General features: G+C 50.0%; 1 protein-coding gene across 1 annotated transcript in view; it reads left to right on the top strand.

The window, feature by feature from the left end:
* Window positions 1-301: 301 nt before the first annotated feature.
* Window positions 302-21,022, top strand: part of LOC119108368 (START domain-containing protein 10) — a 26,027-nt gene continuing 5,306 nt past the window's right edge. The window contains exons 1-6 of the mRNA XM_037231943.1: window positions 302-388; window positions 7,878-8,072; window positions 8,318-8,465; window positions 11,608-11,760; window positions 14,952-15,073; window positions 20,179-20,301. Coding sequence (XP_037087838.1) covers window positions 7,917-8,072; window positions 8,318-8,465; window positions 11,608-11,760; window positions 14,952-15,073; window positions 20,179-20,301 — 702 coding nt within the window. The 5' untranslated portion in view covers window positions 302-388; window positions 7,878-7,916. The remainder of the gene's footprint in view (window positions 389-7,877; window positions 8,073-8,317; window positions 8,466-11,607; window positions 11,761-14,951; window positions 15,074-20,178; window positions 20,302-21,022) is intronic.

Here is a 21,022-nt window from a genome sequence, read left to right as displayed (position 1 = left end):
GGGCCTCATAACAGCCAGCAGGACGAACCCGGGCGGATCCATACCGCAGCGTCCAGCCGCCGGCGGCGTCGACAGAGCTGGGCGCATCGACACAGCGTCGGCGGGGAGGGGCAAGGGAGGGGAGGGGCGGCCGGGCCACCTGTGTCGGCGGGCCGGCCCAGTCGGACGGTGACGTGGTGGCGCGGCGGCGGCGGCGGCGGCGGCGGACGGCGGAGGTGGCTGAGCGGCGTCTCGAGCGGCGGCACGGCACGGCGGTGTGGCGCTCACGGCTTGAACAGCGGCACGGCACGGCAGAGAGGCGCTCACGTCTTGAACAGCGGCACGGCACGGCAGCGAGGCGCTCACGTCTTGAACAGCGGCACGGCACGACAGCGAGGCGCTCACGTCGGTATGGAATGTCTGCGTCCGCTCTTCCAGTTCCGAACCTGATAGCGGTGCGCCGTGCAAAGAATGGAGGATCAGGAATGTACTACTGCGAAAATTCCAAATAGTTGTACTCGTGGCAAACCCGTATCATGTGACTGGCGTCGCGAAATTTTACTGCTTCTGCGGTCTAAAGCAACGTCTCAGCTGGCGCAGCTGGCAGCAGCTATTCAGCGGTTCCTTTTCACAGCGTGTGAGCGGTCCTATCCGCTAACGATAGACGATATGGTATCGGTCTGAGCTGCAGCTAGGCGTTATCGTGCCTACGCCAGCTGCGGGTTGCAGCCCTCCCTGAACAAAGCACGATTTAAAGGTATTGCAGCCGTGAGAGAGGGTGATCTACCCGTTATTTCGAAGGCAAAACATAGTTCCCCAGCTGTGGATGAGTCGTCAGGGCAGCTGGATAGTCCGGTCAAGGCCGATCGAGGTTGTTGGGCAATCAAGGTCTTCGCGTCAAAATCCGCTCTAGAAGGGTGACCTTGGACCTAACTACCTACCTAAAGGTTACCTGGTATCTAAAGTTCGTTCGGGGACTAGTTTTAGTACAGTTGATAACTTTCATGAGCAAATATAGTTTATGTTTCGTGCGCTGGACCATGATTGACGCAGAAGTGTAGCCAGCCTCGGCTGAACCGCGTGCTCGGTATTCAGTACGCGCAGCCTCGAGCATTCATAGCAATGGTTATTTTGCTTTCAGTATGTTATCCGCCGATAGAGAGCGGGCGGGTCAGATCTCCTCCCTAGCGACACTTCCCCTGCAAATGGGATCTCTTATTGTATTTGTCCATAGCAGCCATTAAGTGATGTTGTTAAAGCTGCATTTCTTTTGAATTTCCGGGCATCACTTAACTGCGGTCGACATCTTATGAAGAAAACCTTAAATTTCCGATGATAAAGCTTATCTTTGACTACTGGTCGAGCACCAGTGCTCGAGAAGGGTAAATAATGATGCTTAGCAATGTTAAATGATGTTCATTGTAATTCGAAATGTATACATGTGCTCTATAACGTATCGATCTCGCCTCAGTGCTGTTCGAGGAATTCGAAACAAAATAAACGACCCTGAAGATAAACGAAACGAAATACCCTTGCCTCAGCATGTAATGGTGTAGATAAAACACAGTTAGCTGCAAGTCATCATCAATACTGAACCGAAGTATCAGTATAAGGACCAGTAAGCATAAAAGCGGTTAGCTACCGCTCGACCAGATGGATTTGTACTCGTGTGGTTTGGAGAGAGTTCGGACAACAAACTTGGCAAGCGCGATATGTTTTTCAATGTTTTAACTGCCCTTGACAGCCCAGGACCGGCGTCCGAGCGTCGATAGTTTGCTTCCAGCGCCTGCCGACGTGATGTTACGCCGTCACGCGATGTTCCCGCCGTCACGCGCTGTTACGCCGTCACGACTCTGACCATGCATTCCACTCAGCGCATGTGCCATGACCAGTGCATGCTACCGACCACATCACACTACATTCTCCTCTGCCGCTGTTCGAACCTCACGAGGGTTTGTGACGTCCTCGGCCGAAACAAGCTTTCCAAACAACGGCCGAACCGCGGAGTGCGACGGCCACCCCGTCGTGCAGCCTTGGGCCGCCAGGCTCGCGCGTCAGTTGTGCACCACCGAAATCGATCACGTCAACACGCGGGCGGTTCGCTACCATGGCAGCCGTTTTGTTCGCCTGAAAGGCAGCCGATTCTATCCGTGGGTAAAGGGCTGTTCAGTTTATCGGTGGACGCGATACAAAAGCGAAGTTACGTGAAAATTATAAAGACGGTGAGAATCTATAGCTGGTGATAAGGCTAAGCCGGTTATCGCGAGTAGTAGTCCGCAAGAACCGTATGCACTTACGCACATTGTGTAGCGGGAAGTGCAAGGACGACCTTGCACGTTAAAGGAGCTTTATGAACAATCTTTGTCAAATAAGAGAAGGGAAGGTTCGTGGCTCCAGACTGCCGCTAACTTGTCAGTTCCACGTACATCAAGTTCTTGGCTTCCTGCCTTCCAACGATGCATGAATGAGTGTAGACGGATGTCGAGTATTTTCCAGCCACAAGGTTGGTCCACGCTAAATTCCGGTGGAAAACCCTGCTCGCAACCGAATGATTCACCTGCGGCTTCCCCCTTGCGCCTACTTGTGTGCCATATGTCTGCTTTGTTCTTGTCAGACGTACGCACATATGGTTCATATCGTATATCAGCACATATGATGTGTAGGCATTAATGCAGGTAGTTGCATATTTATATGCATAGTAGCCTTTGCGCTGTTACATATATGTATGCCCTGTCGTCTTTGCGCTGCATGCTGCAGGGCCGTGCACTATTCAACAGGCACATGGGTCATTCCAAGACAAACCGACTCCGGTTGAGTGCACCTCAACACGCCACCCCTGTCAAATGTGACAAAGAGGTATATTGGGGTCATTTTATGGCCAAAGCAGGGTTCTGAAAGCTTTAGAGCCGTATGACGTACGGATAAGTAACTAGGAGCTGATGAAAACACGCGATGACGCTACAAATACTGGTTGTAAAATTGCTCTAGCAAAATATATTTTGGGAAGCATAATGTTTTGAATAAATGCATCGATAAGCTGAATACCTGTATTTTCTGAAACATGGGTCAATATAACATTCGATGTCTCTTAGGTACACATTGTGATGTGCATTGGCCTTCGGCCTCATTTTCTAAAAACATAGTTTAGTTTTCTTCAAACCAAAATGCAACTAAAAAAACAATTGATTGACATTTAGAAATGACGAAGATATCAATGGGGACTCTTCTAGATCGATTGCAACTCGAATTTCAACTGTGGGGGACCAGGCACGGCGGCACGCCATAAGCTGGTGTCATGTGTCGGCCGGTGTCGTTGACTGGGCGCGATGGGCTCACTCCGTCGGGAACCGTGACCGCGACCTTGAAACCATTCATGAATATCTTACAACTAGGTAAAATCTTAAAACCTAAAACCTTAGAACTTCTTCCGAAATTTTAGATATTTTTCCGGAATAATGTTTGAATGACGAATGCGTGCTAATTCACCGTGCATACCTGCCGTCCTTCACGAAACGCGTGAATGGCAACGTCTTACGTTCCGAGTTTTCACGACACATCGACAACTAACATATAAAGTTGAGGTTTAGCCCCACATAATACAAGAAACAGCCATCTATTCTGAAATTGCACTATTGCGTTTCAATCTGGCATTGAGCCGGAGCCAAGTTACGTCGTGTTCTGGCTAAGCAGGCTTGGGACCGCACATATAGACTTCGATACATCACGCATCTTAATCGCTGCTGGCTTTGAGCATACGGACCGGGTGACCCATAGCGCGCCATCGTGCGCAGAGCTGTGTTGCCGCGCGGTGAGAAAATGAAGACCTGCAGTTTTTTTCCGCTGTCAGTAAGTGCCTCCGAGGAATGTTTAATAACATAACGGGGTTAAATTCGTAGAAAGAGAGTGGAACCAAAAGTGTTTCTGCAGCATAACAATATTAAGGTGGTTGCGGTGCAAATCATTCGCCATCATCACCAACAAATATTATTAGAAATGTGTTAAGCGGTTACAAATGTGCAGAATTGGCGTGTCAAGCTGAAGTTATCTGTAGAGTCATTTGACCCGAAGCATGAATGATGAAGCAGGAGCTTGCGTAAAATTTCTGACATTTATCTAGAGAAGAACTCCTATCTGAGGAGTTTGGTAGAAACTGGTGACAAATCGTTTTTCAGCTTACAGAAATTAACATCGGTCTCTGCCGTTTCAAATATTGATGCTGTCCCGTGAACAAGTGGATATGCTGGAGCTACACAATCTGTGAACACAAGCCCCTGATCTACATCCAGTCTCGGGCTCAGCCATGGAAAAAGGTGCTCGGATCGCGAGGTCATCTAGGAAAAATTGCAACTCTAATGCATACGGTCGGGGAAAAGTTTGCCGGCTTAGGAAATGCAATTTTTTGTTTCGTCGTCCATGAAAGTGCTTAACAAGCGTGATGAGCGCGGTCCTCTCTGCGCCCTCGCCACGGACTGGGTGTGTTAATGAGATGCAGTAATGACAGCGGTGGCATTTGTGTGCATTACTTTGGAGCAGGGGCGTCACTTTCTAAAATCTGTTCGAGGAGCTCAGCCAAACAAGTTGATTCAACCTCCCCCCAAAACCTGGTTTCTCCCCGGACTTTGAATTTCGGCCACTTGAATTTGCGTCGTCAGTGCTACATTTTGATATAATTTGTTATTGTGTAGGCTCAAAATGGTTTTATTGCGAAGGAATGACTTCCCATTTCAAACAAATATCAGTTTCCTTTTTGTGAAATGCTAGAATGCAACGTAATCCATAAAGCATCTGAGTCTGTTTGTTTCATTTTGTATTTGTTCATCAACCGACAAGAGCAAATGAGTAGTGAGCTAACTTGCTATCCACGATGACTTTGTAGGTGATGATATAGTGAAGTGATGATATATGGCTGCACGCAACATCACGGAAGCATAATTTGGTTCTCAACGTGCGTGACTCGGGATTAATGGCTGGCACGTAAGATTGATCAAAACGCGTTCTTCATTTTCACCTTGCTGCGGAATGCCAGTTGGTTTCCAGGCCACGATGGCTGTTCCCCACGGAGTGAGTCGATCACCACTGGTCACCCGACACCGGGTGGTCGGCTTATGGCGTGCCCATGTGCGTGACCCGCCAACGGTCAAATTCGTTTTGCGACCAGTCTAGAAGAGATTCAATCGGTTTCTTGTTTTAGTCAGAACGTCATAACAATCGTTTTCAGATGCGTGTCGGTTTAAAACCAATCGAAGAGCCAAATTGTTTTAGAAAAAGGGGTCAAAGGCCAAGCTAGGTCACAATATGTTTTGAATTGATCATTGCCCTGTGTGTGATATTAACCCATGGTTCCAAAAATGTAGGATTTTTTTGTTTTCTATTGCACTTATTCCAGCATTGTGCTCCGCAAATTGCTTTCTCTAGAGCAAGTTGAAAATAGGGCTCGTGACGTCATCGCGCATTCGCATCAGCTCTTAGTTCGTTTTGGCGCGCCCTACTAAAGCGTTCTAAAACTTTCAGAATCGTGTTTTGGCCGCATAAGTCATTCATATAATTGTCTTTGTCAAAAGTGAAACGGACACCGTGCTGTCATCCGGTTGAATAGTCGTGGAATGACCAATGTACCTGTTGAATACTGCATAAACGCATCGTTGCCTTTTGTTAAAATGTACAGAAACGGAAATTAACCATCTGCACCAATCCTGGACATTATTTCTGGAACCCCTGAATACAACCCTATTTTTACAATTTACCCCATTAAAACACATTATTTAGGACATGCTAAATATATGTCATGTCAGGGGGCGTCGGTCCGCACCCCTTTCTTCTTGATGTCTCGATAAGTACTTGGTCGATCATCAAAAGGCAAACGGCTTTCGATTTGGGTTTTTAATCCCTCCCGACGTGATTATTATCCTCCCGACATCATAAGCCACGTTTCGCCCGACTTTGACGCAACTAACGCAGGTCGACAGCTAATAATTCCAAAAATCCCATCTCAAGATAGCATTTCAAGATTCAGAATTGCTTGGTGTATCCAAGATACAGAACAAGGGAGGATTACAACGAAACTTTCAAAGTAATTTTTACCACGTTTTTAGTGAACATAGGCGACGGTACATTACCACGGCATCATAAAAGAAAGTAAAATCCCAAAATATCGCCGTAGGTGGTGCCAGGGTAGGGGAAAGAGACGGCGAAATCAGAAATATATTTTGACTGTCGGCCACAATGCTGATCTCTCTTCGAAATGAATTACGGTGCCTGCATACCGCGTGTGAACATGCCCCATAGGTGTATGCAATTTTCAGGTGAAAGAAGGATATGGGCAATCGAGCGTGGCTTATTGAAGCGTGGCTTATTGAAGCGTAACCTTAAAAAGCGAAGCCTTTTGAAGCAGCCGCCGTTGGCTGCCTGATAACGGTCTTCGGCCATGGTCTCCGTGCACTGCACTAACCCCCCCCCCCCTCTTCTTTTGGCGTTCCTGTACTCGCTTCTGACATGTCATTGCATTTCTAAATGATGTTTGCTGCACTGAGGTGGGAGATGGATAGATAGATGTATAGATGGAAGATGGATCGGTTGAAAGTGCAAAGATGGTCAGAAAATGCAAAGCTTTACGTAATACCGATACCGATTTAAATTGATGCCGAAAAGTATTCCTTATTTGCCCGCGTTGACGACCCGTAATGTCGTTTGCAGTGTAAGGAAACTCACCATTTTCCAGTCCTGTAATCACCTTTGCCATGCTCCTTCATTTTTGGTATATTGCTTAATTTAAGGACACCTATAGTGCAACTGTTTCACGTACCGGAAACAGCAGCAATTCCTGTAGAAGCAACTCAGCGAGCGCAACCCCGTGCCAATCACTATCTCAGCATCATCGCCAAATTTCACGGGAGTCCCTCTCAAAGTCGGACTCCGGTGCCGCTCCTGCGCCTGTCATGGACACAAATTTTCGGAGAGAAAACAGCGAAACCCCGAGTTGCCGAATCGCCTCCTCAACACACTTTAATAATGGGATTAAAGGCAGAGTCATTTTTAAGGCAGCTGGCAGTTTAGGCTAAGGCCGGTCGGGAATCATTAAGCAATAAGTGATCACTGGCGAACAGAGTATGAATCATCTGGGCTGCTATTTCGAAGGAGACGTCCACATTTACCGGAACAGTGCTCTTATGACCGCTATCAATCCAACGTTTGGTGCTTGAATATCGTCCAAAAATGTGGTTTCTTTTACATATTGAGTTCGTCATAAGCCCAAAAGTTTGTTTCAGTTGGGAAGTGATCAGGCTGTGCAAGGAAGGCAGGTCATGCGTTGGAAATTTCAAAGGCCCTGTTCGAGTTAGGTCATCCACCACTATTATAGACACAAACTCGCCGTTCGTGTTACAGACACAAAATCTGTTTGCACTATTATAGGCACAAACTCGCAAACACGTTTGCCTGGTTAGTTCATGTTAGCCCAGCTCTGGGCATAGTATCCCTCATGAAATGGTTTACTTCACATGGTCTTTGTTTTAAGAAGCGTCAAGTAGTCCAGCTGGTTGCGTGTCGATTTCACCTGATTGTGCCGTGCAGCGTTCTCATGACTGCGAGGACATGGTCTAGGCGCCATGCCAGCTGTTAACATGTCCTCTGGATCCGTCGTGAGACAGCATGACAGTACGTGCGTCAACAAGCGCGACCATGTGTGTTTGTAAAAATCAACCGAGAGACGACCGACTCCCATGTCTGTAAAAATCAACCGAGAGACGACCGGCTCCCATGCCTGTAAAAATCAACCTAGAGACGACCGGCTCCCATGTCTGTAAAAATTAATCGAAAGACGGCCGGCTCCCTCATCCGATCAACCACCACCACATGAATGGCCACCGACCCGAGATACTGATCTGACGTGCCATTCCCAGATTGTCAGAGCGGGTGAGCCGACTGGCCAGGTCAGGGTCATGCGGTTGGGTGAGGTCCGGGTGGCGGAGGACCAGGACTTTCGGCAGCTGGTGGCATTGGCCGACAACCATGACGGATGGAAGCTGGACTTCTGCAACAACTCCACAAAAGTGTGGACCAAACAGCCAGACGAGAAAGAGTGCAAAATGATGAAGGTAAGCTTTTTGAACGTCACGTATTATCAAGCTAACCTACTAAAAGGGCTCATACAGTTGCTAGAATTGCTACGGGACATATTAAGTAATGAATTGGCAACGAATTCTTACACCAGCCGGTTCGACAGCACGATTAGCGTCTGCGTGGTAGTGCTCTGAGCTGGTTCGGTATGGTATAAGTGCGAGCCTGTTTTGAACCCGCCTAGAGTTTCGACATCTACAGCGGTGCCTCCCATGCATGGCAGGCGAGCACAACCTACACAGACGTGGACGCCGCTACGGTGTACGACGTGATTCATGACGTCGATTACACCAAGCACTATGACAAGAGCATGCTGGCGATCGACACCGGCGGCTGCCTGAACCCGAACAACCAGATCTTCTACTACGCCAGTAACTACACGATGCTGCTGTGACGACGCGTGGCTCACGCCGCCATACTCTCAACAGCTGGACTGGCAGGCACTGTATGGGTCTATCCTCACGGATACCTGCACTGTGTGGGTCTGTCCTCACGAGGACCTGCGCTCTATGGGTCTGTCCTCACGGGGACCTGCGCTGTATTGGTCTGCCCTCACGGGGACCTACGCTGTATGGGTCTGTCCCCACGGGACCTGCGCTTTTTCATGGTTTACCCGTGGTTCTTTTATAGCCGCATTGAGACGTACGTCGCCAAAGCAGGCTTGGGTAAATGTCATGGCGCGGCGTCTCCTTCCTTCCCCCCCCCCCCCACACACACACAAGGTGCAATTGTTGTGCAATAAAGCTTGGCAGATAGCTGCAGGGCGGAGGGCGATCGATAGCTCTTGCCGCGCCGGCGGTGTGAGGCTTACGCTGACGGAGCTCAGTGGTGACCAATATTTCTGTCTGCGTCAGCCGTCAGTTCACGAAGGTATTTGGAGGATGAAAAAGTAAGCCATGAACTATCCGAACGTTCCACCTATTATCTGATCCGTGCCTCGCGGAAATGGAGTTGCCGTTTTGAGCCCCACATCCCCAACTTATTTGTTACGCATCAGAAGCCAGAATGGATCACAAAGTGTGTCATTCGTGCGATCCATCAACATCAGGACGTCCGTGAACCCTTCAGTACATGGCGTGGTACGCCCATGGACCACGCAGGATCGCACAATGCGAACCGGAAGACTTCCCAGAGATTTTGACTTGGACCCCCGAGATTAAGGCCGAACTACTGCACTCCAGGCAACAACAGCAGCATGGTCGTAGTGAAGTTCCATCATTTGGTAACTGCCAGAACAATCTGGCTCCAATCTTCAGTATGTAGAGCACCATCATTGGTAGCAACAATGTCAGCGGCCCAACCGTAGCGCTCAACATTGCCACCCTGATCCGGCGAGCTTATTCACAGACGCGTCGAAACCGATCCGGAGATCCAGCCTCCGGCGTAGTGGCCAAGTGCTGCCCGTGAAGTCCAGATGATTATGCGTCGTATAGGAAGGAAACATATAGTGACATTAAATATCTTCCGGGCTTTATAAACTAAGAGAAAACACGTGACAAGTCTGCGGGGACACCAGGATTGCTGCGAGTTTGATTGGACTACATCTCGGCTACTCGAGACTTTGCTGTTTCGCATGGGAGTGGGACAGTCTGGCAAAAACGTGCGATCCCAGAAAGACAAATGGCCTATTCGACAGAACCTGACACCAGTCACCAAGAACATAGGCATTTACCTGCGGTAGAATTCAGTGATATTCGGTCATATTCCCTGCATACTAAACAGGGCATTATGAGCATTGTTATGAAGGGCATAAATAAACATGATCCATGTTTCGGGTACCTGAGCCATATTTTTTCCTGGTTCAGTTGGGCTCAAATCACGGAAAAATGTTTCTTGGGTCACAAAGTCGTGATCTCTTCAGAAGCGAGCGGTTCGACTCATCCTCATGGGCATGGGGGAGAAACGCCTGAAATGCCTTTTGAACGATGGCAGTTAATTTCCTGTTGAACGTCGATATGGACAGCTACCAACAAATGATGTGAGAGCTGCAGCCAAGCTTCCAGGAAATGGCCCGCTACATTTCCCTAAAGGTTCATTTCCTTGCTTCTCTCGGCTGGTATCCGGATTACTGCCGCGCAGTGGGCGACAAACACGGCGAACAGCTCCATCGAGACGTTCAGCGATGACAAACACGGCAAACAGCTCCATCGAGACGTTCAGCGATGACAAACACGGCAAACAGCTCCATCGAGACGTTCAGCGATGACAAACACGGCAAACAGCTCCATCGAGACGTTCGGCGATGGAGAAGCGATAGCACGTCAAGTTGAGATCTTCGATGCCTAGCAGTTTGTTGCTGGGTGCAAGTTCGGAATTATCCAAGGCATGTGTGCAATCGGCAAGCGAAGAGAAGTTGCGTATACTTTGCAGTTGTAAGCCGTTGGTACGTCATTGCGTATGTAAAGCACAATATATCGCAATGGTGGTGTGCATATGCACGAGAGTTATGCTTTTTCTCGGAAATGACCCGGTCAACGGTCTTGGTGGTTACATTCGGGCGTGGGCAGCAGAAAAAGAAGCCATTAGCACCACTTAACACCACTGCTTTGCATATGGTGCTTAAATTTATCTTACGGATTTTACTGCACAAAAAGCGCGTAACAGACCTATGCGGAAATCCAAAATGGCTGCCTAAGACTAAACCTGGCAAGTTATGTTCTGCATACAAAATTGTACACTGTTTTAAGATAGCCTCTGTTATTCTGGCGTTCGCGGACATTTTACAACCAAAACTGTTATGGTGCGAATAAACTGACAGGTGTATTCTAATAGGGCCACGTGCTATGCCTATATTGCCCCATCGTATCTGGTGACCTAGAGCTAGTTAGCAATCTAAGCATTATAGTCGTGATTAGCACCGTTGAATCGGTCAGAATTGTCCACTTTCTTCTCGGAAGCACGACAGAGGTGATTTTGTTGAGTGTACGTTAGGTATGATATTTTGCAGCGGGCTCCCGAAATGCTGGATCCATCAATTTCCGGGCCGATTTTCTAAGCCAAGAGCTAACCAAGCCCAAGTTCACCTCACCGCACCCCACCTAGCATAGCCTTTGGGCAAATACGCCCGACGGAATATGGTTGGTAGGCATTGGTTTGCACGCGCGGCGCGTGCAGTTGTTTGTTCGACCATCGCCACATATCAAATAAACTTGCTTTGCTTCTTTTGCGGTGTTCATCCCCGGCGAGCTTCATCTCGTCGATATTTTCCCAACTGGTCATTTACTATGTTGAGCTTTATCCCTGTCTATATTTTCGGCAGTACTTTGGGTTTCTCTATGCCATCATTCTCCGTTCGAATATTAATTCGGCACCTTTGACTATTTGATGTTTTGGCTTGCCGCTATGTTTCGTTAAAGCATCTTTCCCTGCCGCCATTATTTTGCCGGTCCCTGCCGATGTTGTGCGCCCGATACTCCATAGACTCGATCGTCAGGTATTTGACACTTTGTCACGCGGTCGTGATCGCCAGCCGGGACCGCGACCGTGACGTCACCCGTCGTGACGTCGTTCCAGTGGCCTGCCCCTCGCCTCTCTGCAACCGCGACCTGGTGGTGCTCCGCTCGTGGCTGGACACAGGCCGGGAGTACTACAGCCTGGGGCACTCGGTGTCGCACCAACAGTTCCCGCCCCGGAAAGGTTTCGTCAGGGCGCTGAACTACCTCTCAGGTGAGGGTCGGGAGTTTTCTGGCCGTCTGTCCCGCCGTGTCTGTTCGGACTCGTATGGAGGTCGCTGCAATCCTGGCTTAAGTACGCCTGAAATGAGAGACTTGGAGGAGGTCGTCACAACAGACATCGTCTTGAATTGCTTGGGCGATTGGCGCGTCATTCGTGACTGTCACTGATTGCTGATGGATTGAAATCGTGCGTAACAGGCTGTTGAAGGGTGAAATCCAGTACGTTAAATGCCTCACGGCGTTAAATGCCTAAATGCAAACACGGCGCGTGGGCACCTGGTCACTGGTTATACGCGCGGAGGTGCTGTTGGCCGAGGCGTCGCTGGGAATGCCGAATAGCTCGCGCTCATCGGGAGTGCCCAGAACTTGTATCCGTTGGCAGCATCCGGTGCTGAGTTAGCGGCTGTCAGCATATCCAGCGACCGGTGATTCGCTAGTGCTCGCATAATGTCAATGGCGGAGGGTGCCACGAGACCTGTAGGTCAATGCAGTACAGACGGATCAAATTAATTCAGGGTCTAATATTATGTAAATACTTTAAGTGCATGTCGGTGTATGAAAATGATCATGTGCATATTTGCGCTGAAAGCATGGCCAGGTTTGCCAGACGTAGTGCACTGGGCAGAAAGAGCAGGGGTGTGTCTGGCTGGAGATGTTGACGAAAGTGTGTACCGCAAGCTGCGAGATGTTTTTTCTGCGTGGCAAGCGATTGACTTGCCCTTTAATCTAATCGTGGCAAGAAGTTCGTTGCATCGACTGTTTCCCAAAATGTGGCCGTTGAGCAAGCCTTGAAGATCACATATTTGACCAGTACCTGTTCGACAACGCAAGCGGAAAATAATTCCAGAAAAAAATCATTATATTGTCGGCAAGTTTAATGCACCATTCCTTTCGGCGGACCGGTTCGACAAGTAAAACTATGTTGAACCGTAGTAAACCGCCGTCATGGGGACCGGGGCGAAACGTAGTTTTAAGAGCCCTGAGCGCCACTGCATTGCAGGGCGTCCTGATGACTATCACTTTGCCTTCGTTTCTGCTGGCACCAGCGGCCTGCGAAGATGAGATGAGGCCGCCAAAGTCAGTCGTCCGGTTAGCGGCTGGCGGAGCCGGGTCGTGTTTCACGATTTCAAAATGCTCCGTCTGTCTCCCGGGACGCTGTCAGGCATTAGACTCCCTCCAGCGTTATTTCTTGGTGATATCCAAATGTCGCGGTCGCCACGGAACTACGCCATACCCACAAAGCTCTCCTGGCGTCTGCCTCCCAGCCTCTTTCGCCGTCAATAGAGGAGAGCAGAGCCATGAGCAGACAACGCACTTCGCGGCATAGCTAGCTGTCCCTGGCGTCAGCTTCAGTAGCGTGCCAACATCCACTTCTCCTGTGTTTTTTTTTATCGCCGAGCTGCGGACTGATCACCTAATCGGACTAAAAGGGCGTGTGCATAACAGAGGCCGGGTCCACTCTCACACCTAGCTCAGTACGCGTACTGAAACTACAAAACGGACGGGCACCCGCCATCTTACAAGATGGCTGCTAGCCTGGCGATGAGTACCGTTTAGAGTCGTTTGACAAGGTCTTCTCTGGTAACAACCCACGTCAAAGCGGCCTAGCTGTTGTCGGAAAACTAGGGTTTAGTGGAGCTCGCAACTCGCGAGGCTGAATTAGTGCTTTCGGGAGTAAAATTGGTAGTGTTGGCAAAATGTCCACTGAAATAGCAAGTATGTGTTCGCTGACACATGTGTCCGTCCATATGGGTATACGGGATGGTCATCTTCGTCTGACTGACGTTACTGTTCATTATGCTCTTGCGCAGGTTGCTCTCTCTGAAAAATGAGCATCGCTAGGAAGCAGGCCAGGCTAAATGCGCACACGGATTAGCAAAGAGGATCTATGTGCAATTATGACGTTCCATAGAATCTAACGAACACCGCATAAACGCATTGTCAACTGCTCTGCGGTAGTTGTCGTCCTTACCTGAATATATACAGAACGGTCGGAGATAACTGCCCGCGGCTTTGAGTTTTGTCATGACACAACGTGGGAAGTCATCTTGGGAAGACTAGGATGTAATTCAACTTGGCATGCCTGCTAGTACACTAGCAGGTCATGTGCGCTACTGCGATGGCTACCCTATACAGCAATGGGGCCATCGACTACGTTTATCCGCCAAAATAATCGCACCTCTCCCGCACGGAACGCCATTGCTTTGAGCGAAGAAAAACTCTGTCCTTGTCCGTGCAGCCCCCGACTCTCCATTCGCTGCCTTGCAGGCAACACCTCGGTCACGAACCACCGCCGACCTGGCAGCAGGCTGCCGCGCGGGCTTCCGTGTCAGCTCCCTTCCGAGTTCCGAGCTCCGCACAGTCGCGTGACTACAGCCAAAGACTCCGTGTCGGCTGATGTGTCCACCCCTCCCCCTCCCCGACCTCTACCTGACCTCGCCCATGGTCAGCATTATTGCTCGTTTTTCACATCCTCCGCAAGCGATGATGGTTCTTCCCGCTAGGCGCTATGTACAGGTGTTTCCTGGGAAGAAATAGGCTGTCAGGTAAAAAACAAAGTCAAATGTGTGGATTGATAAGCCGCGGAAGTATGTTAATTCTGTTCAAGAAAGTGTCCTTTTTGTTCGTCGGCGAGCTGCCTTATCCTATATCGTTACGAGCTCTGGCACATGGATGACGTCCCGGCTCCTTTCATTTGTTGGGGCTGCACTCCACCGGTCGTCAACATGCAAACTGAAGAAAGAAAAGAAGAAGAAAAACACTGAGCGTGCCCAGCAGCTGAGGAAGACCAACCAGGGTCTGTCTGTGCAAGACGGTGTCGTTGTTCATTGCCCGCTTGCGCAAGCAGGACGGACCCTTGAGTATTTATTGCACAGGAGCAGAGCTGATACGAGGGCGAGTCCTTGTGGCACCGTGGGAATCTGTGCACGTTGATTTATGGCTTAAAACGCCTGGCCTTACCTCTTGCCTGTGGTTTAAATCCCCGACCTCGTGCTGTCTGATCTGCCCTTGGGCTTCACTTCAGACCGGACGCCTATTGGACCGCTGACGTGGCCCGTAAACTGTTTCTAACCTTCACACGACCTGAGCCAGGACCTTGCCCTGGCCCAGCTATCGATCTGGCCTTTGGCATCAAATCCGACCTGGCTGCTAATAAACCTCTGACCTCGGACCTCGCTGCAGGGTACGTGGTGCGACCCCTGTCACCGAAGAGCTGCCAGGTCAACTACGTAACCTACGGCAGCCCTGGAGGCCAGCTGCCTGTCTGGCTGGCCAACAAGGCCACCCAGGTGCTGGTGCCCAAGGTGAGCGGGCCGCTGTCGCTCCTGCCGCCGCTGTTGCCCCTGCTGGCCTCCTCTACCGCCTTCACATTTCTCTGGTGGGCGGACGACATTAGGTGTGAGGTCCAGATGACGGCGGACTGACGACTGCTCGGCCGTCCGATGAAACGTTGGCCCGCGCCAGTCCCGAGGCTTATCGCATTATGCTGCAGCAATGGATGTGATGCATTCAGTGCTGTGTTTAATGCCATAACGCTGAAGTGCTGCTCGCCGCTCACCTTTGGACTAGGCGTGGGCAACGTGTTCCACGCATGCAAGTCGAGAGGGTTTGAGCCGTGCATTTAAATGCCCGCGAACTATTTTCTGGCAGACGAGGGCGTGTATGGACTAAGAATGAGCCTCGTCATCGGGGATCGGTATCCTGTCATCAACTGGTCCATGGGATGAGGGATTGAGCCATGAGATCTTTTCACATGGCTGGTTATATACGTATTCAGTCAATTATAATCATGTCCACTTCACGTTTATGTCTGTGGTTTTCCCAAACAAGCCCGGCAGACAAGCCGACAGGGCGTGATGCCAATGAGTGGAAATGCCACGCCAACACGTGGGACTCCTTCCGAGTACAGTGTAAGCCCTGCTTCTGCCGCTGTAAAATCATGACCGAAGTTTTTTTAGTCTGAAGATATAGTCCGCGCACATCAGATCAGCTCATCAATTAACAGGAAGTCATTCAACTCGCGAATTCAGTGTCACATAACTCTTTTTTACGCATCACACAGAAGACTACGATAATGATCCCTTTGTGACTAGCAGGAGTTACGCGTGAATGGTAACCACATAAGTTGATGACTAGATAGTACCTTGGTCTTCGTGTCAGCACAAAAATATCCATTCATTTGTGGGTCGCCTCACTGCGCTTCATTTTATTTGGCTCTATTCAGTCCTGTGAGACACAGGGGTTAGGCTCAATGCTAGCACAGTGTGAGTCAATCCTGTCAGCTCCACCTTGATGCGGACGGCCGTCAGCGCCTGACTTAAAATCAAACTGCACACCCTTTTCCACGTCCGTTTCATCCAGCCATGTTGCATACAGTGCTCAGTAAACCTGATTTTTTCAGACTGGGTTGCAAAGCAAAGCGTAATACTTCCCTTTTTACCACACTTTGGGCCTGCACGTCGCGTTTCTTCGTTTTCCCTCGCCCCTTTTCCATCGCCCACCTGGGACATATGCTGGCGCAGCACGTCCAGACCACGAACACCGTATAATCAATCACGTAAGATCTCGTTTCATGAAGTTCAAATTGGATAAGCCAGGATGTGCTTGGTTGTAACCTGGAAAATTTATGCTGCCTGGCAGCAGCGCCCAGGTACAACTTTTACTAATGACTCGCAAAAGTTGCATGGAATGCCGGCGCTAGCACCTGAGGCAGTTCCGGGTCACGCCTCTGATATCTGAGCCGGCACTGGGTCACTTCTCTGACACCTGAGTCGGCACCGGGTCACGCCTTTGACACCTGAGTCGGCACCGGGTCACGCCTCTGACACCTGAGTCGGCACTGGGTCACTCCTCTGACACCTAAGTCGGCACCGGGTCGCGCCTTTGACACCTGAGCCGGTACCGGGTCACACCTCTGACACCTGAGTCGGTTTCGGGTCACGCCAGCGACACCTGGGCTGGTGCCGGGTCACGCCCCTGACACCTGAACCGGTACTGGGTTACGCTTCTGACACCTGAGTCGGTATCGGGTCATGCCTCTGACACCGGGTTATCTTAATGTTCCAAAGGCGCACCTTGGAACGTGCAGATGTCTTTTAACACGCTACCGAGTGGGGGTCAGTATGACCACCATCCTCCAAATTTTTTTACAAAACAACTTCCGAATAGTGCGGTGGAGCCGTGCCATCCTTAGCTGTGGGCAATTCAATGGCTAATCGTTTGGTATACACATGAATTTCTTCTGTAGGGTCGCTGATCTATGCCAGGCAAAACCTGGCCATGGCTGTCAATAAAGGCCACTCTTAGGGAATCGTCTAATCTGCTGCGACAACGAAGTGTTAGAGGAAGTCACACATCTTTGAGGTAGTTTTGTAGACAATCAGATAACTGAACTTAGGATTGCGACCAATTTCATTGAACTCGGGACATGCGTAAAGAAAGAGTGACGTCAGAGACACCTTGCTTTTGTACTGGAGGCCTGGCTTTAAGAAGTAGGACGTCAAAAAATGTGTTATATGAGCTTCATAAAGGTCAAAGGTGTCACTAAGCTAGATGAGTGTCACCAGATATCACCAAATGATATCACTGGAGAAGTGTTCTTATATGAGTGCCTTAGGTCGCTGGCCTAGTTCACTTTCCGTTCAACTTTTGTAGGAACATACTGCCTAGCGTTGTCCTGGACGCTTATCTAAATTCAAAAGTAAAAACGGTCTCAAAGCTTTTTGGCCATCGTAACCTTCTGCAGATAAAAACCGTGAACTGACCTCCAGTAAACACCAGTGGCCTTTTGCTTAGAAGAGGCACCAAGAAAAAAATGGTTGCATGTGGATGCTTGAGAATAACTTAGGATCCCGACCTAAAGCTTGACCTAGCAAGACCTTACAAGACCCGACGGCCATGACCTGGGAACCCCGAATTTGACACGGCAGGTTCACGTACAGGCAGGTCTGTCTACCCCGTGAGTTTATTGTCTCTAGCTCTCGTAGTTTTTGAGACCTCAGGGGAGTCAAATTGGCACTCCACCCCACCCGAGTACGTCGCCTACAGCCACCCACCCCGGGCGCGTGTTAAATAGCTGGATACAGTGGCTTCGCGACGTTTTGGGAGTGCAGTGAATGACCCAAAAAGTGTTGTCACAACTATGTGTTGCCAAAGGCTTTCATCAGGGGCGCAGCCATGTGAGGGACTTGGGGAACCCGGGCTCACTCCTTGGCCCGGTTTATATTTTGGCTATAGAGGGCTCTGGACAGCGAGTTAAGATCGGCGTGATGCGTGCCCACTGAGCTTCGGGCTCTTTCTTTAAGAAAACCCTGGCTGCGCCTCTGGCTGGCGCAACCAGCTGCCAGATACCGATCACACCAGCTGTACAGGAACGTCGCCCGGTACCGACCGGAGTGGCGGTTATCATAGGTACAGGAACGGGAAGTGGGCACTGCGGATACCATTGCGCCCCTACTTTTCGAGAGTGCTGAGCATGAACCCGTGGCGATGCACGAAATATTGACCGGAAAATAGAGTTTTGGTATCCTCGCCTTCTGCGTCATTCCTTCGCCTATAAGGTCGTAATAGTGCAAGGACTATCGCATGACATTAGGTACTATCTTCAGTTTTGTCAGCATGCTGCTAATGGTTACCCGCAGGCCTTCTCACGCAACCAGCTTTACCCCGGACATTTTTTCTGAGCAAAGGTCACTCGGGGTCACATCGGAACCCAAACCTGATCTGACCTTAGCCGTCGTCCTATTCGCTGTTTTTCATAACGCGGACTGATGGGATGGTTTCTTGCGGCCCCCTGGCGTTTTCAAATTACAGATAGATTATAGCCAAAAAAGAAACTAGTGGATTGGTCTCCACGAAATATCGTTCTTGGTAGCAGTACTGATGTTGAGGTAAACAGTTGACCCAATTATGTCACGCCAGAGACCAAATTTTCCAGGAAATCGCACTCTTTCAGATTTACATCATACATACGATGATAACTCAATTCGGTTTTCAATTTTGAGTACAGTAGTGTATCCTTTTAGGTGTTTTGAGCATATTTTATGATGCATGCCTTCGTTAAAAGAAGTGCTCCACATTTGTATGGGGTTTTAACCTGAAATAGCCATATGAAAGACCTTTTGATGCAGCTCACAACTATGCCCAGTTTAAGACCCAGAGAGCCTTCTGGTTCTTGAGTTTAAAGGCCGCAAGGATGTGGTAGAACACAATGGGGGAAGATTTGAAAGCCACCTTGGCATTTGTGACGACATAATAATCTCATTAAAAATCTACCATCTCATACGTCACGCTGTGATCAAGGTCAAGAAAATATAATGCTCGAGTCATTCATATCTGGCGTTTGTGAGCACGATTTCCAGATATAACGGCTAAACGGAGAAATGGTTTTTGTCTGAGCAGTTTTTCTCTGCTGAAAAGCAAACCAATAGCTATAAGTGAGCGTGTTATTTCATGTCTGATGCGATCATGTCTATCATGTCATGATAGACATGATCATGTCTAGCATGTCTCATGCGTTGTCATGTCTATCATGTCTTATCATGTCATGTCACGACATTCGTGGTGTAAAACACGCTGAGGTGTTCCGGTCCCGGCAGCATCATTTCAGTCTCGTAATTCTACAAAGTTTCTTCTCCGATTGCCTACATACGGTTTGTTTGCAGGTACTTACTGCATTATTGTACCTCCCATAACACGAGAACTGCCAATATGCCTTCAGTTGTAGCTGATTCGGCGCAGCAGCTTCTTATCAACTGTTTGTGTCCTGATTGTATTACTGACTGTATGGTGTCCCATCACGCCTGTCGTCAGCGGAGCCGTCCTGAGGGTCGCCGCCGCTCCCTATCGCGAGCGGGAGAGGGTGAGGGTCGCCGCCGCTCCCTATCGCGAGCGGGAGAGGGTGTGAGGGTCGCCGCCGCCCTATCGCGAGCGGGAGCCGTCCTGAGGGTCGCCGCCCCTCCCTATCGCGAGCGGGAAGGGTTGAGGGTCGCCGCCGCCTCCCTATCGCGAGCGGGAGAGGGTGTGAGGGTCGCGCGCGCCGCTCCCTATATCGCGAGCGGGAGAGGGTGAGGGTCGCCGCCGCTCCCTATCGCGAGCGGAGAGGGTTGAGGGTCGCCGCCGCTCCCTATCGCGAGCGGGAGAGGGTGAGAGGGTCGCCGCCTATCGCGAGCGGGAGGTCCTAGGTCGCCGCGCTCCCTATCGCGAGCGGGAGAGGGTGTGAGGGTCGCCGCCGCTCCCTATCGCGAGCGGGAGCCGTCCTGAGGGTCGCCGCCGAGTCCTATTGACGCGGCGTGCCGACGACAAAATACACAGCCAATTACAACATGGTGCGGGCTGCCGTGCGCATCTCTCTTGACCCCTGTGACCCTCGCCCGCTGCCCCGTATTGACCGCTCTCTCGCTTCCGGCAGATGGTGAAGCGGTTCCACAAGGCCTGCCTCAAATACGCTGGCTGGAAGAAGCGGCACAATGCGCACTTCAAGCCCTGGCTTTTCCCCGAACAGATGCCGATAGAGCGACTGAATCTGGCGCTGGTAGGCTGTCGTGAATGGCTGGGATAGGAACTGTCTGGCTGGTCTTCGGCAGACCTGAGTCTGGCTGTTTCTTGAAATGGCGAACGAGATGGAGTAAAGGTAGAAACGTTGTTAGAATTACTTCATTTTCATGATAACATAATGTTTTACGTCTCGTCCTAGAGACAAGGCCATCTTGTCTCCATAAGATTTAAGTCTACCCTTGTATGTGCCTCGTATCGCATCATCGTCGCCTCGTCGCCACCGCTCCGTCTCGTATCAGCAAAAGCATCCGGCGTTTACCCATAGCTATTCTGAAGGTTATTCACAACGCTGGGACCTGGTTGATTGTGTTCTTCCAATCACAGCGTAGGCTCTCGTAATTTGCGCAGTGTCCGGCGAACTAGAAGCCCCGGGCCACCACAAAAATGGTATTACGCGTTATGCTCATTGGTTTCGAGGAACGAGTGCCTCAGGCATCGAATGCTCAGGCTTCCCAAAAAACCAACGATGGGTAGTCCGTAGGGTTTCGGAGAACCGACTGTGCTATTGAGTGGCTGACTAGGACCCAGGCAAGCGCTAAAACCCGCCAACTTGTGGTGTGAACGCTTTGCATTGGTGTTGTGTCATTGGTAAATTGTTGGTGTGAAAGCCGGTAATCTTTTCAGTTTTTGTGTTAACTAGTCTCAACCCATGTCAGTAACTATGCAATAGCTTGCAACTAATTCACACAGCCTGCATT

This window comes from Pollicipes pollicipes, unplaced genomic scaffold, assembly GCF_011947565.3.
Source record: "Pollicipes pollicipes isolate AB1234 unplaced genomic scaffold, Ppol_2.1 Scaffold_6686;HRSCAF=7923_pilon_pilon_pilon, whole genome shotgun sequence".
Lineage (NCBI taxonomy): Eukaryota > Metazoa > Arthropoda > Thecostraca > Pollicipedomorpha > Pollicipedidae > Pollicipes > Pollicipes pollicipes.
The sequence above is the reverse complement of the archived record's forward strand: the minus strand, read 5'-3'. Positions and strand labels throughout refer to the sequence as shown.